General features: G+C 34.4%; 1 protein-coding gene across 1 annotated transcript in view; it reads left to right on the forward strand.

Annotated features, from left to right (window-relative positions):
• The window catches only part of PIGK (phosphatidylinositol glycan anchor biosynthesis class K), a 125,524-nt gene that overhangs the window by 68,991 nt on the left and 30,434 nt on the right, over positions 1–26,099 (forward strand). The window contains exon 10 of the mRNA XM_047726582.1: positions 10,713–10,797. Within this exon, the coding sequence (XP_047582538.1) occupies positions 10,713–10,797 (85 nt within the window). The remainder of the gene's footprint in view (positions 1–10,712; positions 10,798–26,099) is intronic.

Here is a 26,099-nt window from a genome sequence, read left to right on the forward strand (position 1 = left end):
ATCAATATACAATTTCCTATGTACAATCAATCAGAAATTACTGGGTACATATAAGACAGTATATTATAACCATTTACCAAGAGCAAAACAAAAATAAAACATGATATAGAAGTGGACCAAGAAGTGATCCAGAACTTGGAGTTAGTAGATAAGAATCTTGTAAGTTCATATTAAATAAACCATGTTTTTAATATGTTCAAGAAAAAAGGGAAAAATTCTTGAAAACAGATGAAAAGTTAGGGAAACACCAGAGAATATGAATATATCTAAAATAATGCAGTGAATATTCTAGATGTGAAAAAGGTGGTATCTGAACTAAAGAACTCAATGAATGGCTTAATGTCAAATTGGATGCATCAGAAAATAGGATTAGTGTGCCTGAAGACAATTCAACAGAAAATATCCAAACTGAAGCAGAGAAAGAAGCAAACAGAAAAGATAGAAGCAGTAGATTCAGTATAATATATTATGTATAGTGTCTTAAACTAGAGGACAGATTGAAAATTAGAGAAGATTTAATAGTTAGAGATAATGAGCAAAACTAATGAAATACATCAAAACACATTTAGCTAACTCTGCTAACCCTAAGCTAGATGAACCACAACTTGGCACATCGAAGAATGCTGAAAAATCATAGAGAAAAATCTTTAAAGTCCACCAGAGAAGAAAAGACATGTTACCTTTGATACTGACATAAACAGTGGAAACCAAAAGCAACAGAATAACATGTTTAAAGTGCTAAAAGGAAGAAAACTTCTAATCTATAATTCCATACACAACAAAAATATCTTCCAAAAATGAAGGTGAAATAAGATGCTTTCAGACAGATAAAACGGGATTTGTTGCCAGTGCACCTGAACTAAAATAAAAATAAATGGAGTTCTAAAGCCAGAAATGAAATGATTTTAAAGGGAAACACAGAAACTCAGTAAGGAGTGAAGAGAAATAGAATAGGTAAATGTATCATTTACAATAATCACATATTGATGAGACAAAAAGATTTTGTTGAGTTAAAAAATATTTGTAGAATTAAAATATATAACAATAATGCAAAAACAGATAAGTGGAAGTGTAAAATAGTATTCTTACAGGAGAAATGGTAAATGTAAACAGTTTGATTAGACTAACAAGTCGAAGTTTGGTGTTCTGATGTACAAGGTAACTGCTAAAATGATAAATATATGTATCATTACCATGTTAAAAGAGGAAAAAAAGGACTAATAAGATATTTGGTTAATTCAAAAGAAGAAAGGAAGGAAAAGAACATCCAATAGATGGGAAATAGAAAATAGATAGTAGGTATAAATCTAGCTATATCAGTTAAGAAATTAAATATAATTAGACCAAATACCTTATTTGAAAGAATAGGTGGTCATACTAAATTGAAAACAAAACCCCAAAATGAGAAGTTTTCAACAGAAGGGCACAAAAGTCACTTGGAATGTGGCTAAAGTAATATTTAGAGGGGATTTAGGAAAAAAGTCAGTAAAAGAAATGAGTTAACCCTTCAAGTAAAAAAACAAAAAAACAAACTTGCTCTTTTTTTCCGCCCAATTGTAAAACATATATACCGTCTCCCAGCAAACTGCCAACAAACAGTAGGCTTAAATGGTTTTTCCTTCTGACAGCTACCAAACACACGTTGAGTTGACATTTATGAACAGAATAAAAAAAATCAAGCATGCTACCTAACTCATTCAGTGGAACTAGTTAATTTTAAAACCAAAACTAGATAAGAGTATGAAAAACATATAGAGCCAGTCTCACCTATGATCACAAATGTATAAATCTTTAATAAAATTCAAATCCAGTGCATTATAAATAAAAATACTTCCTGACCAAATAGAAGTTCTTAAAATTCAGTGATGGCTTAGGATTATCATTACACTAAATGAGAATTATTTTGTAATTGTTTCAGTAGATAGAGAAAACATTGTACTGAAATTAATCAATCAATAATGATGAAAAAAAGGCAACATGGCTTAGAAATAAAAGGGAGCTGCCTTGACTTTATAACGGCCATGTATCTAAAGCCAACAACAAATATTATACTTAAGATTAATCTTTATTTATTTATTATTTTTAAAAAGATTTTATTTTATTTTGAGAGAGAGAGCGAGTGAGAGGGAGAAGGAGACTCCCTGCTGAGCAGGGAGCCTAACACAGTGCTCAGTCCCAGGACTCTGGGACCATGACCTGAGCAGAAGGCAAATGCTTAACCACCTGAGCTACCTAGGTGGCCCAAGACTGAATCTTTAGAAGCATCTCCATGCAATTCAGACAAGATAAGGATGCATGCTATAATTTCATCAATTCATCGCTGTACAAGAAGTCCCAACTAATGCAAAGAAGACAAGGGGACAAGGGAAAAGTTAGGAGATATAAGTATCAGGAAGAGACAAAATTTCCCTGTTTTTTTAACAGAACATATAATAGAAAATCTAAGAGAATCTACCATTTCATAATTGTTAAACTTAGTAAGAGTAGAGAAATAGGAATAGGGAAAGATGTCATGCTACCCAAAGCATAGCAAATTTAAAAAGATTGATAAAGTCTATTGCAACAAAATTAAAATATATACAGTAAAAAAAAAAAAGTAAACAAAGTTAAGAGAAAGTGAGTGGAATTATTTGCAACACGTATGTCAAAGAATTTTGTCCAAATTATATAAATAAATCTGCACAATGATTTAAAAAAAAAAAAAAAAAGACAAGCCAATAGAAAAATGACCTAAAGAAATATATTTGGAAAAGAGGAAAGACTCTTATTCAGTGACCATTTAGATATGTTTTTAAAAAGTAAGTATAAATTAAAACAATGAGATACTATTGTAGAAAATTCAGAGGTAATGATGGAGGGAAATGGAAAATACACATTTCTGGGGCCAGCATAAATTGATCCAGTCCCTTTGAATAGCAATCTGGTTGTTTCTAGCAAAATTTAAAATATGTGTAGTTATGACCTAACAAATCCATCTTATAAATTATTACTCCAGGCACTGGCAAACTTTTCCTGTAAAGGACCAGATATTAAATATCTTAACCTTTGTAGGTCATACAGTCTCGTTTGCAAATGTTCTGCTGTTATAGTGCAAAAGCAGTCACAGATAATATAGTAACAGATGAATGTCTGATTCAAATAACTATAGATGCTAATGACCGAATTTTATATGTTTCATTTGTCCTGAAATAGTTTTCTTTTTTAATTTATTTTTCAACCATTAAAATATGTACAAACTGTTCTTAGGTTATAGGACATACAGAAACAGGTGACATCCCAAATTTGGCCCATGGACTGTAGTTTTCATGTGTTGTAGAACATCTTATGCACATGTAGACAAAGCCTGGAAGGATATTTATTGCAACATTATTTCTAATAATATATAATTGAAAGCAAATGTCCATTAATATTAGAATATCTAAGTAAAATGGAGCATTTTCATATTATGCCATATACCTATTAACAGGAAAAAACTAGGTTGATAATCACATTGACATGCTTGGATTTCAAAAACAATATTAAATGTAAAAAGCAAGTGGCACAGTTTTACATAGAATATAATTTATTAATGAAACTGTAGATATTCTACATACTTTTCATGCATCACAGATTTGTATGTAATAGCAAAATAAAATGGCTAGAATAATACACATAAATCTGTAGTTATATGTACCTAATGGAGTGCCTACTGCAGGGTAAGAGCTCACTAATTTTGACAGGCTCCTCTGACCACCCTCACACTGCTATTTTATAATTACTTTTGACTCTACAAAGGTAATTGCTTATGTGTATACAAGTTAGCTGGTTTTGTGAACTTTTGGAAAGCCTGCCTGCAGCTTCTACTAGACAAGAGGTTACTCCTGAAGTCCCTCAGGGAAACTGGAGCTTGGTTTTCAGGGATTTTCTTAAAACTGCTTGACGGAGTTGCTCAGGAGATATTCTTTTTTAACTGGTGTGTGCATTTTTATACCATACTGCAAGCTGAGAGAAACTAAGATGCATTTCAACAGTTGGACCATAAGTTAAGGGAGCTTAGTTCTCTTGGGAGTTAACTCTCTGTTTTTTGTACCTCAAATTATGTATCTTTCCCCCGGCTCATCGTCTTCCTTGTGCTTCTTCAAAGTAAGTAATAGTCAAGGTTATGTTTTATTATCTTCTTACACAAGTTTTTAGTTTGAAAATTACAAGAATGATGATGCTGCAAGTTTGGGAGGGGAATCTCATTTCAAGGAAGATGATACATTAGATTGTTATCTCATGGTATAACCAGTATTCACAAAAATAATCTTCAATGACTCTTGGGAACTTTCTGGAGTTGTAATAGCATTTTGTGTTTGTCTCTATTAACCAGTACATTTGAGTTTCTTTTCTCACTTCTTTAAACTTTTAGGAATGTCGTAGGGCCAAGGTTTGTCAAGTGTATTTGTACAACAATATATGTTGTCAATTGTATAAATGCTTGGGCATTTTTTAAAATATGGTTTTGGAGTGGAAATTTTTCCATCTTTTTTTGAAAAACAGGATTGTATTAAGAAGTTGATTTTGTTTCTTTATATACTTCTAGTTTCAAGTAATGACTTCGAGTTATCATGTTCAAGAGACTACACAAACTTTGGCTAGCTTCCTGTTTTTGATATGTTTTGAGAATTTCTTCTTAGTGATTTTGAATTACTGTAGATGATGTGTCTTGAATTATTTATTAGTCTTCTAAATTTTTAGTTTGTACTTGGCACAACACAGTGTCTCTGCTTTCTTCTTTTTTGTTGGGCGTATTTCCTATGTTTGAAAAGGTGTCTTGGTGTTCTGCTCACAATAAGCTTTGTCATGTTATATACAAATAATCTAATCTCAATATAGCAATAAAGAATAAAAATCTTGCCTGTTTCTGAATCAAAGATGTATGGACACAGTAAGTAATTTTACAGTGTATTTCAGGAGTGCTTGGATAGCACAGAAAGATTTTTGAGGGCACAATGACAGAATTAAAGAACACAAGAGATGAGGGGTTGTAAAGACCAACTTAATAGGTGTCAGAATTTTGCCAGGAGTATTTTATTTAGTTATGCAGAGAACTTGGATAATATTCGGTTTGAGATGGTAGCATCACTGTATTGGATCCAAAACCCTTTTATAGTATAAACAAATTCCACTTACTGTGGTTTTCTACAAAAACAGTTTAAAAAAAATAGTCAAGTAAAAAAGGAATGCACAGATTTTCCACATAGAAGTTATTTAGATAGATCTTAGTGAAAGATCTTGGGAAAAGATAATAGAAAAATTACATCCTATTAGGAGGTACTCAAAATATTAAATAAAAGGAATTCTAGGATGGCTTTAAGAAAGAGAACTTTACCATATTGCAAGAGAAAAATTCCCAGTTTCCTTAGGATGGCAGCCACATATACATTGAAATTAACATTTGTAGTTTTCTCCCTTTCTGAATTACTGTAAGCATGAACTACTTGATCAGAGGCCTGGCCTCTGGATTTGGGAGATGGGGCTTAGAAAGTGTGGCTGACCTTAGGTGACAATTTGAGGAAAGCACTCATTCTGAGAGAATGGAAGATATCTTACAAGGGGTGGGAATGGGGGTTCCTTTGGAGGCTTGGTGGTAAAAGAAAGAAAGAAGTAGCTGAAGATAAGGGTCCAAAGGAAATAAGATAGTTTTTTAAAGATTTATTTATTTATTTGACAGACAGAGACCACAAGTAGGCAGAGAGGCAGGGTAGGGGGGCGGTGGGGAGTGGGGGAAGCAGGCTCCCTGCTGAGCAGAGAGCCCGATGCAGGGATGCAGGGCTCAGTCCCAGGACCCTGAGATCATGACCTGAGCCAGGCAGAGGCTTAACCCACTGAGCCACCCAGGCGTCCCGGAAATAAGATAAAGTTTTTTTTTTTTTTTTTAAAGATTTTATTTATTTATTTGAGAGAGAGACAGTGAGAGAGAGCATGAGCTAGGAGAAGGTCAGAGGGAGAAGCAGACTCCCCATGGAGCCGGGAGCCCGATGTGGGACTCGATCCCGGGATTCCGGGATTATGACCTGAGCCGAAGGCAGTCGTCCAACCAACTGAGCCACCCAGGCGTCCCTAAGATAAAGTTTTTAAAAAGACAAATTATTCCCACCACCACAACCACCACAAAAAGTACCATTTTTAAAATAATCTACACTTCACTGTAGCCACAGAGGAGGGTGCTCTTGAACTGAGAAACCTAGTAAGCCACCTGATCTCTCTTCTTATCACAAGGTAACTTGCTATTGCTGATTCTGAAGAAAAACAGTACAAATAATCTTCAACAGAAAAAGAAGGCAGGATCTGCACAAAATTGCTATAAGAAAACAAAATTTAAATAACACCTTCTAAACATACACACATATAAACACACACACACACACACACACACACAGGGGGTTAAGGAGAGAGAGAGTATGAAAGGAAAAATAAAAACAGAAAAGAAAAGCCATAAAGTGAGAAACTTGAAACACAACACTCAAACATGCATAACCTATATTAAACAAGCAATTGCATTATGAAAGGACACTATGAATTGGAGTTCCAAAACTCACAATGGAAATGGACAAACAACAGATGTATGAAACAGGAACTGATTGAACTCTGGAAGGAAATCGACAGAAAAAGACAAAAATCATTTCAGAAATGAAAACTAAATTACAAGGTACCCAAGGGAAGATAGATATTACCAAAAGTTCAGTAAGAGACGTAAAGAAGAGAAATGAAAAAGAGTCAAGAAAATGAAACTGAAATAAGAGAGCTGAAAGGATCAAAGAGAGAATGATAGAGGAAATTCAATATATTTAGTTGAAGAACTGAAACTAGAAAAACAAATGGAAAATGAACAGACATAACATTTAAAATAACAAACTTTTCTGATATAAAAGGGGATTTCGTGCCTCCAGTTTGAAAAGGGTCCTGTGTGCCTGGGAGAACTGATCTAGAACAACTGACTTAGCTATATCCTATGTCTGAGTATTAGAAGTTAAAAGGTTAAAAGGGCACGCAGGCCTCCAAGCTGAAATGTGAAAATAAGTTTAAAATTTAAAATACATTAAAAATGAAAATAATTAAAATTGAAAGAAAATCAGCTTTGATACCACACTTCTAGCACAGATAAAGTAAGAAAATGATAGGCATTTTTAAGAAATTCAAAATGAGAAATAATTGTAATTTATTATGAAAACACTACATAAGCAAAAAAAACCCTAAGTCCGTAGTGGTAAGTGATACAAAGATTACTTGTGAATTCTACTTACAGTGGCTTTTTAAAAATGTCCTGTAGTTATTAAGAAAATTTTCAAACCTACCCTTGGTTGATGCATGCTAAGGTGTTTAGATGTTAACTGTCATATCTGCAGCTTACTTTAATATGTTTCAGAAAACAAATAAAACAACAAAAAGAAAATATAACAATGTGGAATTTTTCATGCTAACCATTTGGCATTTTTAAAACGTCATTCAAGGGGCACCTTGGGTGTCTTTAGTCAGTTAAGAATTAAGCTCAGGTCTTGATCTCAGGGTCATGAGATCAAGCCCCACATCTGGCTCCACACTGGGCAGGGAGCTTACTTTAAAAAAAAAAAAAAAAAAAAGTCCCTCAAAAGAAATTGCTAGATTTCCAATATTTTTCTATCTTTTATAGTTATTGAGAAACATTTTGCGAATTAAATGTACTCTATCTTATGCGTTGTTACTTTATGTTTTTGGAATAAACAAGGAAAAAGTGTCTTTTTCATATTTCTTTATACTCTTAGAATTACTGCAGTGATTTAATCTTTATTCATTTGTTTCAACAGATGTTTATTGAAATGGCTGGTACCCTAACAGGACTCAAGTCAGTGGCACTGAACTGTATTGAGGAGTCATTGTGTTCTTCCCCTCCACAGACACACAGTAAAATAGAAACAAACACAAATATGTGCCAGTTCTACTTAGGTAGCTCTTTGATGATGAAGGAACAATTTTTTGTTGAATAATTTTTTTAAATGATTGAATTGTGATAGTTGTTATATACCCTTGATACAAATCCTTTTGCAGATACATGATTTGCAAAAAATTTTCTTCCATTCTATAGGTTGCTTTTTCATTTTCTCGATAGTGTCTTTTGAAGCACAGAAGTTCTAAACATTTTTTTAAAGATTTATCTATTCATTTCAGGGAAAGAGAGTGGGTGCGAGAGCGGGGAAGTGTAGTTGGATGAAGAGAATCTTCAATTGGACACCCAATTGACTGAGCCACACAGACACCCCAGAAATTTTAAATTTTGATGATATTCAATATATCGGTTTTTTCTTTTGTTGCTTGGTATGTGTTTTATATACCTAAAAAGGTAGATGGATTTCTTAAATGTACATTGTGAAATTGTACATTTTTAAATAATGGGTTTTTTTGGTAATAGACATTTTATTTTATTTTTAATCATGGTAAAATGCAATTTATTAGTCTGCTAGGAATGACATAATGGAGTACTACAAACTGGGTGGCTTAAACAACAGAAATTTACTTTTTCACAGTTGTAGAGGCTAGAAGGCCAAGATCAAGGGGTTAGCAGTATTGGTTTCTTCTAAGGCCTTTCTCCTTGACTTATTGATGGCCATGTCTTCCCTCAGTGTCTTCATTTTAATCTCAGTCTTCCTCTGTGCCCTGATGTTCTCTTCTTAAAAGGACAATATCAGATGGGATTAAGGCCTACGCCAGTGACCCCACTTAATCTTAATTAATTACCTCTTTACAGAGCCTATTCTAACTCATATTCTGAGGTACTCTCTCAACATATGATTTGTGGAGGGGACAGAGTTCAACCCATAACGTATATGTAACATAAAATTTACCATTTTAACCATTTTTAATATCCAGTTCAATTATTATGAACCATCATCACTGTCTATTCCAGAGCTTTTTTCATCTTTTAATACTGAAACTACCCTTTAAACAGTAATCCTCTGTTCTCCCCACCTTTTCCTCTGGCAACCACCATTCCGCTTTCTGTCCCTATAAACCAATATTTTAAGACATTTTTTTTTCATCATGAGTGAGTCTTCAAAATTCCCCCAAATTAATTATTTTTATACTAATTCTGTAAGGCATACACAGGCTTTTACCTAGTTAAGAGGTTCTTTAAGCTCTTAAATCATCGGCAAGATTTTGTCCTTTTTTTTAAGATTTTATTTATTTATTTGACAGACAGAGATCAAAGTAGGCAGAGAGGCAGGCAGAGAGAGAGGGGGAAGCAGTCTCCCTGCTTGAGCAGAGAGCCCGATGTGGGGCTTGATCCCAGGACCCTGGGATCATGACCTGAGCTGAAGGCAGAGGCTTTAACCCACTGAGCCACCCAGGTGCCCCCATCCTTGTTTATCTGCCTTTTTTCTGGAGAGTTTCCACATTTCTCATCATCCCATTCCTTAACTGCAGCCCTAGAGACTTAGGCCAGTCTTGTTTGGTTAGTTTTCAAGACAGATTTAGGCTTCTATTTTTAAATATTTTTTTTTAAAGATTTTATTTATTTATTTGACAGAGAGAAATCACAAGTAGGCAGAGAGGCAGGCAGAGAGAGAGACGAGGAAGCAGGCTTCCTGCCGAGCAAAAAGCCCAATGCGGGGCTCGAACCCAGGACCTGGGATCATGACCTGAGCCGAAGGCAGCGGCCTAACCCACTGAGCCACCCAGGCACCCCTATATTTTTTTAAAATTATTTTTAAAATTTGACTTTTAAATCGATAAGTTCCTGTGTAATTTACAGAAAAAGATGGGTAAAAGGGGCTTAAATATGTTTAGGTGTATTGTTTTAAAATCTAATGGTTATTTCCTATTTCAAAAAAGGGTCAATAATTTTTTTAAAACATTTTTTTCTAATTCTCTTCATTTGGGGAGATTTTATTCTTACTGTGAACTGTATACACTTACTATGTACTGTGTACTCTGTGTACTTACTGTGTACTGTATTTTCTGTATTATGTCAATGCTGCATCTCATTGTAAATGTAGATATTAAAGAAAATATTTTTCATATAACATCTCTCAGATAGTTATTGTTGTCTTCATTCTCATATATTCAGCAAACATTTATTGAGTATTATATAGTAAACATTGGTTATACAAGAAAGAATAAGACATGATTTCTGTCTTCAGGGAGGTGAAAAATTTATCTAGACAGGTTTAAATCATTACGTTTGAAAGAGGAGTAAATAAAGAAGGAATTGGTGGTTGGTCCCAACAGGAAACATAATGGGGAGCATCAGAGAGGCAAGGAGCTGCAAGGCCCACTGGCAGGCAGCCAGTGGTTGGATGTGGCTGAAACAGTAGACTGGTACATAGAGAAGGAGTTGCTAGAGATGGAGGTTGAACGTGGTTGGAGCCAGGTTTTGAAGACCTTTAAATACTGTATTAAAAAGTACACCCTATAAACAGGGAATTCTTAAATATTTTAAGGCCCAGAGTAAAGGACAGGATCTGAGAATATTAGATGATATTAGCTAATCTTATTCCATAGTTAATTAGAGGCATTCTGAATGTACTTAGAGATATGTCATTTAAAAATTATCAATAGGTGGTTTTTCATAGATTTTGATAAATACTGATTATTTCAGAAACATTAAATATAGAATTTTTAATAGTTTTCATATCTGTCATATTTAAATATTTGCCATATTTAAAAATACTATTTACCTGAGCCACGTGTTTTTAAATTCTTTTTTTTTCCAGATATGAGAAGGACTGGATGAATGAGGAACTAATGGAACCACTGAAATATGCTGAACAACTTCCTGTAGCTCAGATAATACACCAGGTTTGCTTCCTCCATTTTATTCTTTTGAAAGAAACAAGAGTTTTGATCTTTGAAAAGTAATTGCCTTTGTTAGGTTTTTGAAAATCAATGTGGTATAGCTGAAAGGCATTCCAGGCCATCCATGCCTTTTTAGACTCCACCTATCACTGTTGGAAGTCTCAAAGCACAATATTAAAAGGCTACTTGCTATGCATCATGGAATTCTTACTTATATAAAATACAGGGTAAGATCAGAATTATCTTTTGTTCATTACTTAACAACAAGACTTAATTTCAGAAAACTTTCATTTGAACCACTGTAGCACTTGTTAGTGACAAGGAAAAAAAGCTGAAAAATTGTCATTTTGTGTAATTTTTTTGAGTAGCTAAAATAAGAAAACAATCTTTCCTTACTTCCTTCACCCTACCCCATTATCAACTCTTGTAAAGTGTAATTCTAAATGTCATGTGGGCAGGTTTTTTTTTTTTTTCATTTCCAGTTATAATGACTCTATCATCCGTTCTGCATAACTGTAATTTTAGAGAAGGCAATGTGGTAGATATTTAAACTAAGTCTAAACTAAGATTTTATATAAATTTTATATATATATAAGCATATAAAGTCTGGCTCTGCCCTGGCCAGAATCTGAGAATTTTAATCTATTGACAAGAGTCATGGCCTTCAGAACTATCAGATTTTTCAGAATCTATAGATTATAGAAAATATTAAAAGCCCTTAAATATCAGAATATGTCAGAATTTTAGGTGACTGTTAATTATTATCATGACTCTTTCCAATGTCTTTGTCAACGAAAAAGATTTTCATTTAGTGGATTTGGTTAGAAGACGTTCTTGTTTGAGAAACAGGTTTTTACTTTAAAATGTTAGCTATATAGATCTTTTCATTGACATTGCAATTTAATATTAAATTCTATGAGAAATAACAAAAAAAAAAATGACCAGAAATTTGCTGCTTTGGGAAGCCTATCTGTGTTTGATAATCAGGTCCAGTTTATATGTCAAGAATTCCCTAGTGTTGTCAAAGCTTAAATGACCTAACAGCCTGCAAATGTCACATTTAAAATTCTGTCTTCATGCCTGACTCTCAGTATAAATGAATTAAACAGCAGAGCAGGCAGCAAGTCAATATGTTCTTAACAGTAAGAGTGAGCAATGAAACAGTCTGTGGTTTGTTCGGAATAGGTAAATAGAATCTGCCTAGAGCAGTTCACCTGGAATAAAATCTGAAACAGGAAATAAGAATTAACCTTTAAGATGGTTGGCCAGATGAAATGTCAGTCATATTTTTATAGCATGAATGAACCAGTAAACTATGCTTTATTTAACAGCTACATTTTGCTATTATACACTGTGTGAATTCAAAGATGAAAATTTTTGACCTGGTAAAAATGTATATTATGATATTTTTGGCAATATAGGAAGCCACATTAACTTTAACAGTGAATTATAACATTATAATGAAAATTATATATTATGTGAAATTATAAAATTTTTATTTTTAAGAAATTTTCAGAATAAGGATTTATTTCCTTTTATTTTTATTGAATAAAATTAGTTCTCTTTTCGAAGGGGTAATCAGGAAAGGGAATTGTAAACCAGGCTCTTATTTATTCTTCTTGTTATTTCTTTTTACTGACAGTACTACAACTTGGGGAATGTTATTATCATCTGTCCAAGTGGTCTCTAAGAAATACAGGAGTTATGTTGCTAGAAGTTCAGTTTTAAGTGAATCATTTGAAAGCAGTCTTTTCCTCTAAGAAAATAGTAGTACATGTGCTAATTAAGTTCAGCCAATCCCTCAAAAACTTTTTAATCTATACTATATCCAAATTATAGCGTAATTGTCATATATATGTAATTTCTACCTGTTGCCCTTTCTATACTGTAACTATTTTCCTCTACTCTTGATTCGTGCTGACTTTGGAGCATGCATCATATCTCTTTGAAATAACATTATTTATTCATATGTCTTTCATCTCTTGTTTGATTGTCTTTCTGGACATTCTTGATTTCTTGCTATTCCTTTCAGCATCTTACCTTGGGCCACATATGCATATACCTGAATGTATGGATATGTATTTTTAGTGGTACACTGAGAGTCAGCAGCAACTCTTTTCCCTACTACCCAGACATCAGAAACCAGACCCTCTCACTAGTAGCACAGTTGAGAAGCTGCAGGAGAGGAGAAGCAGGGACTGTAACATGAGGAATAACTTGAGAAATGGAAGAGAGAAGAATGGGTCTCAGTAATTTCTTGTATATTTTACTTAAATAGCATTTTACAGTCAGGAGCTAAGCAAGATTCTCATGTTGCCATTTCATACTGCCAAACTATTTGCCATTTTTAGGGGTCCCCGCAATACGATTAGGTAACAGGAGAGACTCAAGTTATAAACAATAGAATTAATAAAAGAATCTGGTAAGATAGCTAGATATAAGATAAATAAAACTAAAAGCTTCTTTGTATTTGCAATAAGCACACAGATGGAAATGGGAAATTTTTTCTTTCACAACAATGACAAGAACTATGAAATACTTAGGAGTAATTTAACAAGTAAACCATAGGACCTATGTAATAAGAATTACAGAAACATACCATGTCTCATAAGTAGACATACCAAATACTTGATGGGCTGCAGGGAACTTAGTATCATAAAAGTATAATTTCTTCCAAATCAGCAATTCTAATTAGAGTAGAAGCAAAAAAATCTTGTTAATGGTAGGAAAAGTTGACCACGTAGTTCATATGGAAGAAGAAATATCCAGTAGTAGCTAAAAAGGGAGATGCACCTGCTTTACCATGCATCAGAACACAGCCACTAGAATTAGATACATCTGAGCAAAGGAACAGACAGATTTGTCTATTGGCACAAAAGAATGGACAAATGGATTAATGGAATATAATGGAAGAGTGGATTTCAGATTTTATTTCTTATAATTCACAATAAGAAATACATTTTACATGCATTATGACCCTTGATCTATGTGTTTATATGTTTGTGTTAAAAAACAGAAATCAAGGGGTGCCTGGTGGCTCAGTCAGTTGAGCGTCCCAGCTTTTGGTTTGGCTCAGGTCATGATCTCAAGGTCAAGAGATCACCCCATGTTGGGTTCTGTACTCTGCTTGGAGTCTACTTGAAATTCTTTCCCTCACTCCCTCCCTCAGGCTGTCTCACCACATGTGAGAATAATAAATAAATAAATAAACAAAATCTTAAAAAAATATTTTCATCACACACTTACCCTTGTTATATATGATATGTACTGTTTTTTTCCTTTATTTTATATTTTTTAAAATGCCAAATAAAGCCTACTAAGTTGATTTTAAAAGCAACAAGTAGTACTGACCTAGGCTTGAAAAACACAAGAATAGAGAATCCAGAGAAAAAATTCATTATATTTGATCACTTAATATATGAATAAGGTGATACATCATTTCAGTAGAAAAATGGTTAAGTTTCTGTTTCATTCTGTGTATGATACAGATTTTCTGTAAAGACTTAACGTAAAATAAATAAAAATTTTAGAAGAAAATTTCGGTAGCTGCATTTGTAATCTGGAAGTCAAAGATAGAACTTTTTAATAAACACAAAAACCCAGAAGATATGTTCACTTCCAAAAATTGGAATATTTTATACAAAAGAGACCACAACATTAAAACACTAATGTTTAATTTAAATCAAGACAAAATATTTACAAAGAAGACAATAGTTAATTAGTTAATATCTAAAATATACACAGAACTCTTGGAAGTTTATAAGGAGCAAAAAAAAGTAACTCAGATGGGGTTATGGATATTGGGGAGGGTATGTGCTATGGTGAGTGCTGTGAAGTGTGTAAACCTGGCGATTCACAGACCTGTACCCCTGGGGATAAAAATATATGTTTATAAAAAATAAAATTAAAAAAAAAATTAAAAAAAAATTAAAAAAAAAAAGTAACTCAGAAAAAAAAAGACCAAAGAGATGAAAAGCAGCTGAAGAAAAACAAACCTAAATTACCAATGAATGAAAGAAAAGAGTCTCAAACTCAGTAAGGGAGTGCACATTATAAGGAAGTGCACATTATAATGGTGAAACTATTTTATGCCCTTCAAACTGGCAAAAATTAAAATTACACTTTGGAAGACAGTTTGGCAGTTCCTTAAAGGGTTTAAACATAGAGTTACCATATGACCTATTGATTCCACCTAGGTATATAAAAACACACGTCCACTTAAGAACTTATACATGAATGATCATAGCAACATTATTCATAATGGCCAATAATTGGAGACAACCCAAATGTTCAACTGATAAATGGATAAATAAAACACAGTGTACCCATACAGAGGAATATTATTCAATGATAAAAGGAAATGAAGTACTGATACGTGCTACAATGTGGATGAACCTTGAAAATGGTATGTGAAGTAAATGAAGCCAGTCCCAGAAGACCACATATTGTATGGTTCCATTTATACAAAATATCAAGAATAGGCAAATCTATACAAAGAGAAAGTAGATTAGTGGTTGCCTTGAACTGGAAGACGGTGGAGAAATGGGTATTGACTTCTGAGTGAGTACGGGGTTTCTTTTCATGAAGTTATAAAGATGTACTAAACTTACTGGTGATCATTGCATAGCTCTGTGAATATACTAACACTATTGAATTGTACACTTTAAAAGGATGAATTTTATAGTATCTGAATTGTATCTCAAAGATATTTTAAAAATTAAAATCATCCATTTCTGGCAGAGATGCTAGGAAAAAGGTACATGTATGTCTTGTTGCTAGCTATCTGAATAATTTCTTTCTTTTTAGAAAGTCATCTTGTAACATTGCTTCACATTTAATATATTCAGTACACCCTTCAACCTAATGGTTCCACTCATGAGAATCTAGCCTGTACTGCTAGTATATGAATTAAAGTACAAATATACAAGAATCTCAGTACAGTAATATTTATAGCAGCCTTACTTGTGGCCACAGCATATTGGAAACAATGTGAATGTTCCTTAGCATAGTTGATACAGTCGTACAGGATTTTTAGAAGCCACAATTTGGTAGAGCAAATATATATATTTTTATATTTTCTTATAAATGGGGATGACTTTCTTATCAACTAACCTTTTTCCTTTCTTTCCTCTTGACGAATGATAGAAAGTTTAATTTAGGCACTCAACACCCTTGATTTTCTCCCTCTTCCAATCCTTCCTGCGATGATGGAATCACAGTTTAGGTAATAAGGGGGTAGTTGATATGGCTTCACAACACTGGGAGATTCAGAGTGTACCAACTGTTATATAACGTTGTTTGGGATCGGCGTCAGTCTCTTCTGGAACTCACGGAGATGGCTGGTGTGCACAGTACATCTGTTAATACTGAATATACCACCTCTGCGCATGGTTGCAGGGCTCTAGCAATGTTAGAGGACGAGATCAAGATTGACAATGGCAAAGACCAGCTCCTTATTTGGTGTCATTCCGACTGTCTTTTTTTATCCTTCTTGCTGACTGTCTCACTTTTCTTTCTTGCCCCTTTCCCCCATATTTCTTTCTCTTTGAGTCCTGTAAGCTAAAGTTATATAAATTCTTCCCAGATGTTTGTGAATTTTTCTAGTATTTTCATTGGGAAGTGCATTTAAATGCAGCGTCTGATACATAGTAGACATTGGACAAGTAGGGTAACTATTGATTCTTGAACTTATAAGGATCTTTGACAAGCTAAGAAGCTAAGAGAGATAAGGGGTCTCCAAAGGTCACTAAGAGCTTGTTGACAAAGCTATTTATGATTTTCAGGTTCCTTTCATAGCCAACAATGGTAGTATTACTTAAGCATTTTTGAGTACATATGCAAATTGTAGGATTTGTCATATTAACAATTTAGGCAATCTAGTGCCCTATTATGAAATTTTAAAAGTACAAATCTTAGAAAAGTATAAATTTCATTTACTGATACAAGGGACATTACTATATAGGAAATTACAGCTAATCTTTTTAAGGATTTATGAAGTTTGTTAGGACTTAAAATACTATGAAGAAATAGAAAAACCATACAAAGAAAGTAGTTTGGCTAACCTTGCATGCTTATATTGATAATTTCTCTTTAAAAAAGTGATTATTTGGGGTGCCTCGGTGGCTCAGTTGGTTAAGCATCTGTTTTTGGCTCAGGTCATGATCTCAGGGTCCTGGGACAGAGTCCTGAATTGGGCTGCCTGCTCCCTGTTTCTCCCTCTCCCTTTTCCTCTCCGCCCTGCTTCATTCTCTCTCTCTCTTTTTTTTTTTTTTACTCTGTTTTTCTCAGTCTCTTTCAAATAAATAAGTAAAATCTTAAAAGAAATAAAGGTGATTTTTTTTCTCTTAATGTGCTTACTAGGAAAGCTGGTATGGAACTACGTTACTGAGACAAATACAGAAGAAAGTGGATTATTTTTCCATATAAATGATTTTATATCACAGATTTTAATTTTAAAATTAAGCCACTTTTAACCATGGCTTAAATTTAATATTAAGGTTTGAAATATGTGACTCTACTATGGTACTTTTATGGAAAGTTGGTATTTTTTCTTTGTAAAAAGGGTTGCATCCAGAGATGTCAGAACATTTTCTTTTTTTTTAAGATTTTATTTATTTATTTCACACAGAGATCACAAGTAGGCAGAGAGAGAGAGGGGGAAGCAGCCTCCCCACTGAGCAGAGGGCCTGATGTGGGGCTCGATCCCAGGACCCTGAGATCATGACCTGAGCCAAAGGCAGATGCCTTAACCCACTGAGCCACCCAGGTGCCCCAGAACATTTTCTTTAAGAATTAAAAGTAGGTTCATTTCATTTCACTTTAATTTGTAAACATAAGTTGATTAGCATCATGTGGAGTTTATTGAATGATAAAATAATGACAAGTAGAGATTTAAAAAACAGACACAAATCTTTTCAATAGGAGAAATTTGTTTATAGTTAGGAATGTATATTAGAATAGTCTCAAATACAGATGTTACTTAAGCTTTCTTTGACGTGAAATTTTTTAGAAATGTACTGAAAAATGAAAAGGTCAGAAATGAATGAATATGTGTAGTTATAACACTTTTTTAAAAAGTCTCATCTAGTTAGGCATGTATTTTATTTTTTAAAGCTTTGTGTAAAGAATCAATTTTAACTAGCCCTGGCAGATATTAAAATATCTAGGCCTGGAGGTGCCTGGGTGGCTCTGTTGGTTAAGCGTCCGACTCCTGATTTCAGCTCAGATCGTAAGCTCAAGGTCATGGGATCGAGCCCTGTGTTGTGCTCCATGCTGGGTCTGGAACCTCTTGAGGTTCTCTCTTTCCCTCTGACCTGCCCCTTGCACTAAATGAATGAATGAATGAATAAAATATCTAGGTCTGTGCTGTTTAGGTATACAAAATGACACTAATACAAAAATGTAAGTAAGTCTTATGTGCAGAATTCATAGATCATCTTGCTATCCTAGAAACCTCAGTATGTGTGTGGATTGTACAAATGATGAAAGTCCTATCACAGATCAGTAGGAAATTGAAGAACTATTTAATAAATAATGCTAGGACAATTGATTAAGCATTTTGGGGGGAGGACTAGATTCTTTTTAACACATGGAAAAAGTAAATTCTAATTGGATTATAGATCAATAAAAATGGAAAATATCAAATTAATGAGAAAGCATATTGGTAAATATTTGTAGATAAGGACTTTCTAGGCATGGAAAAACTATGAAGGAAAATTGACGTATTTGACTTTCTAAACTGTAAAAGTAATGTACATTAAAATGAAAAGGCAGATATCAAGGTGGAAAAATACTTTCCTCAGAGAATTAACATCTTTAAATATCACTTTTACAAAATGATAATGGAAAAAACCTAACACTCCAATAGGAAAGGAGCAAAGAACTTATACAGATATACCTCAGAAGTTGAAATAAAAATGGCTAGTAAACTGATGAAAACATGTTAATATTCATTAATAATCTAAGAATTGTTCATTTCAACCATAAGTACTACTTTAAAAAATCTCTTAGGTTAGCAAAGACGTGTATAGTAGTAATACTCAGTAATGACAAAGCAATCACACTACTGTAGAGGAGTGTACATTGGCACAAATCAAGGACAACATAGTAATTTGTACGAACATTTGTAAATATGTTTATGAGCTATGTTTATATAACATGGCCAGTTGAATATACATGTTTATTCTCCTTCCTGAAAAACTCTACGAAAGTGACAGTAAAGTCATAAAAAATATATAAACTCCAAAAGACAAAGAAAATGTTAGAGGAGAGAAGAGCAGATGAGAGGCAGTAAAAATTGGAAAAAGAAATGTAGTTGAATAAATGATAACCAGCTTAGCAGAGTGAAAAAGCTGAGCCCTAACTTCCATCATGGGGGAGAACTGTAAAAGCAAGCCAGTTTGTACTGTAGAACCCTGGAAAGGCAGGCACCAGATTGGGTGCAAAAAGGAACTCCCAATGACCTCTTCCTATTTAGTTCTCAGAACACTAACATCTAGGCTTATATGCTATCAGGTAGAAGGTTGGAGAATTCCTTCCTGAATATATTAGTCTAGTAGAAAAAATAGTTTACATTTTAACATTTGCAGGACCCCAGTTTAATACCCAAGTCCCACTGGTTTATCTCACTGGTAGGCCCAGTGAGTTGTTAAGTGCTGCTAATGCAAGATTGATGTTTTATCTTTTCATTCTAACTTTGAATATACAACTAAGAATCAGCAGATTGTTGAAGAATGTCCTTATTTTGAAAGGCAAAGATCAAAATAAGCAAATGGGACAGAAGAAAATTTAATAACACTATCACCACCTTAGAAGGAAATGAAAAGCTGTTTTATTTATGAAACAGGATGCTTACTCAGAAAATGAGGAAGAGCTCTTGGAAATTAAAACTATGAGAGTAAAAATAATTTCACTAGAAAGTTTTGAGGGAAAAATTGAGGAAACCTCTCAAAAGGTAAGAAAAAGGCAAAAGGGAAATTGGAGAAAAAGTGTAAGAAAATTGGAGGAATAGCTCTTGGTAGATAGTTCTATATGAGTCTCACATTTCTATACATCTTGTGAGCAGAGACACTGATAGGCTTTTGTTCCGTATTCTCTTGTCAAAGGTGTTTGTATAGTGAACATACTTGGGAAAAGAGTTAGTGACTCCCAGGAGCAAAGGACAGATTTGTTTGCTCTGCAGTATGATAAAGATAGTATTTCCCTCTAGGGTAAAAATCATACAGATTTGTTGCATCATCTTATAAAAAAGCTTAGGATTTTTTGATCTGGGGATTTCCTATTCTGTTTCATAAATTTATTACATGCACAGATAGCATCTGCCTAGGCCTGTCCCTGCATTGTCCCCATGGGACTTGGGAAGCAAAGAGAACTGGCACAAACATGAAGCAGCTCATGCTGCCTTGACTAATAAAGTCCCTTGTCTCTGACCCAGGAGTCTCATGTCTTCTGCCTGTATCCATAAAACATTCCAGGCTAACCTCTTACCCTAGAGCAGCGTAAAATTTCACACCTTTTACAGTTCGAGACAGTAACTAGTGAAGTCCAACATCTGACTTATACAAGTACTAGAAAAAGGGGACAGAAAAAATGGAGGGGAGGGGATGCCTGGGTGGCTCAGTTGGTTAAGCGGCTGCCTTCGGCTCAGGTCATGATCCCAGCGTCCTGGGATCGAGTCCCACATCGGGCTCCTTGCTGGGCAGGGAACCTGCTTCTCCCTCTGCCTCTGCCTGCCTCTCTGTCTGCCTGTGCTCGCTCGCTCTCACTCCCTCTGTCCCTGACAAATAAATAAATAAAATCTTAAAAAAAAAAAATGGAGGGGAGGATATATTTAAGAAATAATCAAGAAAACTGTTCCAGAACTCAGTGGCTTACTGAGTACTATGAAACAAATAGACCTCATGCCAAGGAACATCATTTTGAAATTTTAAAACAATAAAAAGTAAGAAGGATACTCTGAAAACTTCCAGAAAGGGAGAGACAAAAGAAAAAAATGGCCACAATTTAAAAAAACAAACCAAAACAAAACAAAACAACAAGAATCAGTGTCATAACACTTAAAACGAGAAAGCAGAATAATGTCTTCAAATAATGTGAGAAAATATTTCCAATTTAAGATTCTATTCATTGCTCAATTATACTTCAAATATGGTATAGAAAGGTATTCAAAATTTCTAAACAATTTTTTCATCCTTTTTTAAGAAGTTACTGGGTGATTTATTCAATGAACAAATAAAACAAAAAACCTGAAAACATAGATACAGGACAAAAGAGATTGATCCATCACCATGAGATGCCAGTGAGACTCCCAGATTGATGGTGAAGGAGGTTTCAGGTGACAGCCATATAGAATAGAAGCTGTATTCTTTAAATACAGACTATTCAATTATATGTCAGTAAAACTTTGGTGGAGGGTGGGGAGAGTATGAACTGGAGCAGGATCATGGAGTTCTCCAAGATGACTGTCCCTGGGACCAGTGGAGTGATGACGTTATCTGATGTGTTTAACCACACTAAGAGAAGTTTTAGTAATATCTTAAGAGTAGATTTAGTAATAGCTACATAGAAAAGCCAACAAGGAGTCGAGGTAACTATTAATTTCAGGGGAAAAAAGTTGAGTAAGAAAAAATGTAAAATCAGAGTGTATTTTGTGGCTCAACTCAAACAATAGTTATATGGTTACAATAATGAAACAATTGATTGTTTTACCAAAAATTTTAACATAAATAGAGAAGATAGGGAAAGGAGAACTGGTTGGGGGAAGGAAGGAATAGGGAGCATGATCATGGAACAAATTTATCGTGCATCAGAAATCAGTAGATAGTGTCTTAAGATCACAAAACAAATCAAATAATGGTATAAGCCTATCATCTAGAAATATTGGAGTTAAATACCAGAAGAAACAGCTAACTGAGATGGTTAACTCAGGAGATTGAAAATGAAGTAGTAATGGAACTATTATTTTTTGTTATGAAGTTCATGTTCCTAGTTAGCTTCTAAAACAATGTTCAAGCAATACTTTACAAATATAAAAATTTGCTTAAAATAAAAATTAAATGAAAAACAATAAAGAAAAACTCTTTGTTATTTCTTTGAAAAGATAAAATTGATAACACACTTAGCCAGCCTGAAAATAGGAAAAAACTACCAAAATCAAGAATTAAGAGGGAGCATCACTACAACCCTTTTAGAAACCAAAAGGATTTTAAGCAAATTTTATGAAGATCTATATCCCAACAAATTAGATGACTTAGGTAAAGTGGACAAATTCCTAGAAAAATACAAATATTAAAAGTGACTGAAAAAGAAACAGAAAAGCTAAATAGACCTTTATCAAGTCAAGCAATTAATTTGTAAATTAAAATCTTAGCACAGAGAAAAGTCTAGACAGTGATGGCATCAGTGGTGAATTCTATCAAATATTTAAGTAAAAAATAATACACAATCAGGAAGTTGAGGAGGAGGGAATGCTTCCCAACTTATTTTATGAGGTCACAATACCCTGATATTAAAGACATCAGAAGAGAAGAAAACCACAGATCAATATCCCTTATGAACACAGACACAAAAAGTATTAGCATAGGAACAAGAGACAACTTGTATAAGATCACACAGCTAGTCTATGGTAAAGCCAAGAGTTGAACATGGACATTCTAGCACCAGAGTTTGTATTCTTATACATTTGACTACATTGTGCTATGAAAGCAACAAAGATATGCTGTGAATTCAGTAAATACTGACTGAATTTAAACCTCCAATGAGTCTGTTCTTGGTCCTGACAATTATTGTCCCCATTTGTGAAATTAAATTTATCTTACTATCTCAGCCTGTTTCTGCATTAGACAAGCATATTTAAAAATTTTGATTAGAGACCTTTCATTAGATGCTTTCCTGGGATTTAAGATACGGGAGAAGTTCAATTCTGGGACTCAATAGCATGAAACAATTTTATCTTCATTAATTCCAGACCCTCCACTAAGGCAAAGGCTCTGTGTAAACAAAGGCACAAACCCATGTATGCTTTAAAAAAACTTCAACTTACTCAAATGTTATACATGATATAACAGAAATATTTGACTTAACAGAGATATTATCCACTTTTCCCCCACCGTGTTCTTATCCGTATTCCAAGCTTTCTCTGAATCCCCCTATTTCAATTATAAAGCTCCTTACAGTCCTTTAATATTTTTTAAGATTAGTGGATTACAAGATCTCTATTTTTTAATGCATTTCTGCACAGAGTACATGATGATGATGCAGTTTAACCTTCCTGTTCTCTTTCATTCAGACAAGCTGCTCAAAAAAATTACTGTAGAGCCCTGTATCCATTAAAGATGTATGCTTACGAGGGAGAGGTACTGGAGAGCGGCCTGTCAGGCCCTGTTTGAAAACCAGGTTATCTTGCAAATGTTGTTTCATCTGTGCTTTCTTAATTCCTTTTTAATCCTAGATAAGTTTTTTCCAGTATAACCAGTCTGTATAGTGCCCTGGTATATCCATTGTTTTTCTCTGGGGGTACTCTTGGCGTCTGAGTGCACAGTTCTTTCCAGTGCAGGACTCATCTGGGCATTAGAGTATTTGACATTCCTGGTGCCATTAGCACTTCTCAGTCAATTATGATACTAAACAACACTCTCACCTTTTCTGAACTCCTTCCCTCCAGAAGGGCAAGACCTCAGCTTGAGGACCACTCCAGGTAATGATTTGCAATATATGTCCATAGATCATTTTATTTGTCTAATTCAGTCTCTTAACCTTATAATTATGATATTTAAATATATGTATAATAGAATCTCTGCTCACGTATCTAAATTCTGAGATGTTGTCTTAGACTCTGTAATTCTAACTACTATCACTATAAGAAATGGATTTGGATCATTTTTCTGTTCTGTCCTTGTTTATGATAACTCTTCATTTTGTTTTACTGTAGCTCTTTCCTATTCCAGTAATACCTACCTCATTATAGCTAAACTTTACCAAAGGTTGACTGAAATGTCTATCAAGTAGAAAATCTGACACCTTCTTAGAAATGTGCCTATTGAATTATCGATATCTGGAAACTCATCAAAAGGTTGCTGAATCCATATCACTCTCCCTGCCTAGGGACTGACTAAGATTGCTTTCATAGAGCCTTCCCTAATGATTGCAAATTTAAAACGGAAGTCTAATGGAAAATAGTATACTGTTCATTTATTTTCATTCAAATTATAAGGCAAGTAATAAAAATTAAACTACTTGAAGGTTGTGTGCTGTTCTTTTAATATCAACTGGGATATGATTTTAAATTTATATAAATTAACCTCTGCTTTCATATTATAACTTATGAGAGTCACTTCCAAAATGTCACTTTTCAAGGGAGAAATGAAATGGTAAAGCTGTTTGAAAATAGTGATCAATATTTCAGTACTGATATTTCATCAACTTTATGTAAGTTCGAAAAATTTGGTTCGTCTATAAATTTGTCACCATAGTTTCTGATATATTAAATTTCTGTATTAGAAATGAAAAATGTGACAGGCGCCTGGTTGGCTCGGTTGGAGGAGCATTCAATTCTTGATCTCAGGGTCATGAGTTCAAGCCCTACATTGGGTATAGTGATTACTTAAATAAAATTTTTTTTAAAGATTTTATTTATTTTTTGACAGAGATCACAAGTAGACAGAGGCAGGCAGAGAGAGAGGAGGAAGCAGGCTCCCTGCTGAGCAGAGAGCCCGATGTGGGGCTCGATCCCAGGACGTTGGGATCACTACCTGAGCTGAAGGCAGAGGCTTTAACCCACTGAGCCATCCAGGCACCCTCTAATAAAAATTTTAAAGAAAAAGTCTTTCCTACAACTTCCTGTTTTCACCTCACTGCTAGAAGACCTTGCGAGACAACTTGGATCTTGTCTTCCTAGGCCAGATGCAGCACCGTTGTTAAGCAGGGCTTGGTCAGGCTGCTGGTGTAAAGGAAGGAGCCAAGCTCCCATTCTGATTTCCTCTCATTTGAAGTTAATGTTGGCCATAAGTCACGTCTGACTCTCCTCCTAAGTTACCGAGGAGACTTATTTGGCCTTTATCTCTTTGTTTTCTGATTCCTTATAAAATGGAGATAAAAAGGCAAAGCGTAGCTTCGACCATTGGGAACTACAGAGCACACTGGCTTGTCTCCAACACTCTGTTAGGTGCTATGAGAATATTCTCTTCTTATGAGTTACTCTCAGCAAAAAGGGAAATCAGGTTAATTATTAGAACAACACATACTATATGTGTGTTCCTGTGTTTTCCAGGGAGAAAAACATTGACCAGGGGAGTCATCCTTTGTCCCTCCCTCCCACCATCTTTCTTGAAAAAGAACGTATGCTCATAAATTGCTGATGGGACTAAGTTAAAACAGCCTTTCTGAAAACTAGTTTGTTAGTGTGTATTTGTAAATAATAATTTTTACGATTTTATTCCAGAAGAAGGAATTAGATTAGGACAGGAAGATTTAAGTTTAAAACTGTTAACAGTTTGTTATAGCATTTCTTAGGAAACAGTGTAATGTAATAAAGTTAACTGGAACTGAATCCAAGTTTCACCATTTAATAACTGTCCCATCTTGGGCAAGTCTCTTTCTCAGTATGTGTGAGCACATGGAAGTGGGGGAGAGCAGTAAGAGAACCGGAGAGAAGCTTAAGCAGGCTCCATACTCAGCATGGAGCCTGACAAAGGGCTGGATCTCATGACTCTGAGATCATGACCTGAGTTGAAATCAAGAGTCAAGACACTTAAACAGCTGAGCCACCGAGATACCCCTTGGGCAAGTCTTTTAATCATTCTCTCTCTCCCTCTTTTCTTTTTTTTTTCCATGCAGATAGTTTTTTTTTTTAATTAATTTTTAAATTTTTTAATAAACATACAATGTATTTTTATCCCCAGGGGTACAGGTCTGTGAATCACCAGGTTTACACATTTCACAGCACTACACTCCCCAATGTCCATATCCCACCAACCTCTCCTGACCCCCCTCCCCCCAGCAGCCCTCAGTCTGTTTTTCGAGATTGGGTCTTTTATCGTTTGTCTCCCTCCCAATCCCATCTTCTTTCATTTTTTCTTTTCCTACCCCCCAGGCCCCCCATGTTGCATCTCCACTTCCTCATATCAGGGAGATCATATGGTAGTTGTCTTTCTCCAATTGACTTATTTTGCTAAGCATGATACCCTCTAGTTCCATCCACGTCGTCGCAAATGACAAGATTTCATTTCTTTTGATGGCTGCATAGTATTCCATTGTATATATATACCACATCTTCTTTATCCATTCATCTGTTGATGGACATCTAGGTT

Source organism: Lutra lutra, chromosome 4 (genome assembly GCF_902655055.1).
Source record: "Lutra lutra chromosome 4, mLutLut1.2, whole genome shotgun sequence".
NCBI lineage: Eukaryota > Metazoa > Chordata > Mammalia > Carnivora > Mustelidae > Lutra > Lutra lutra.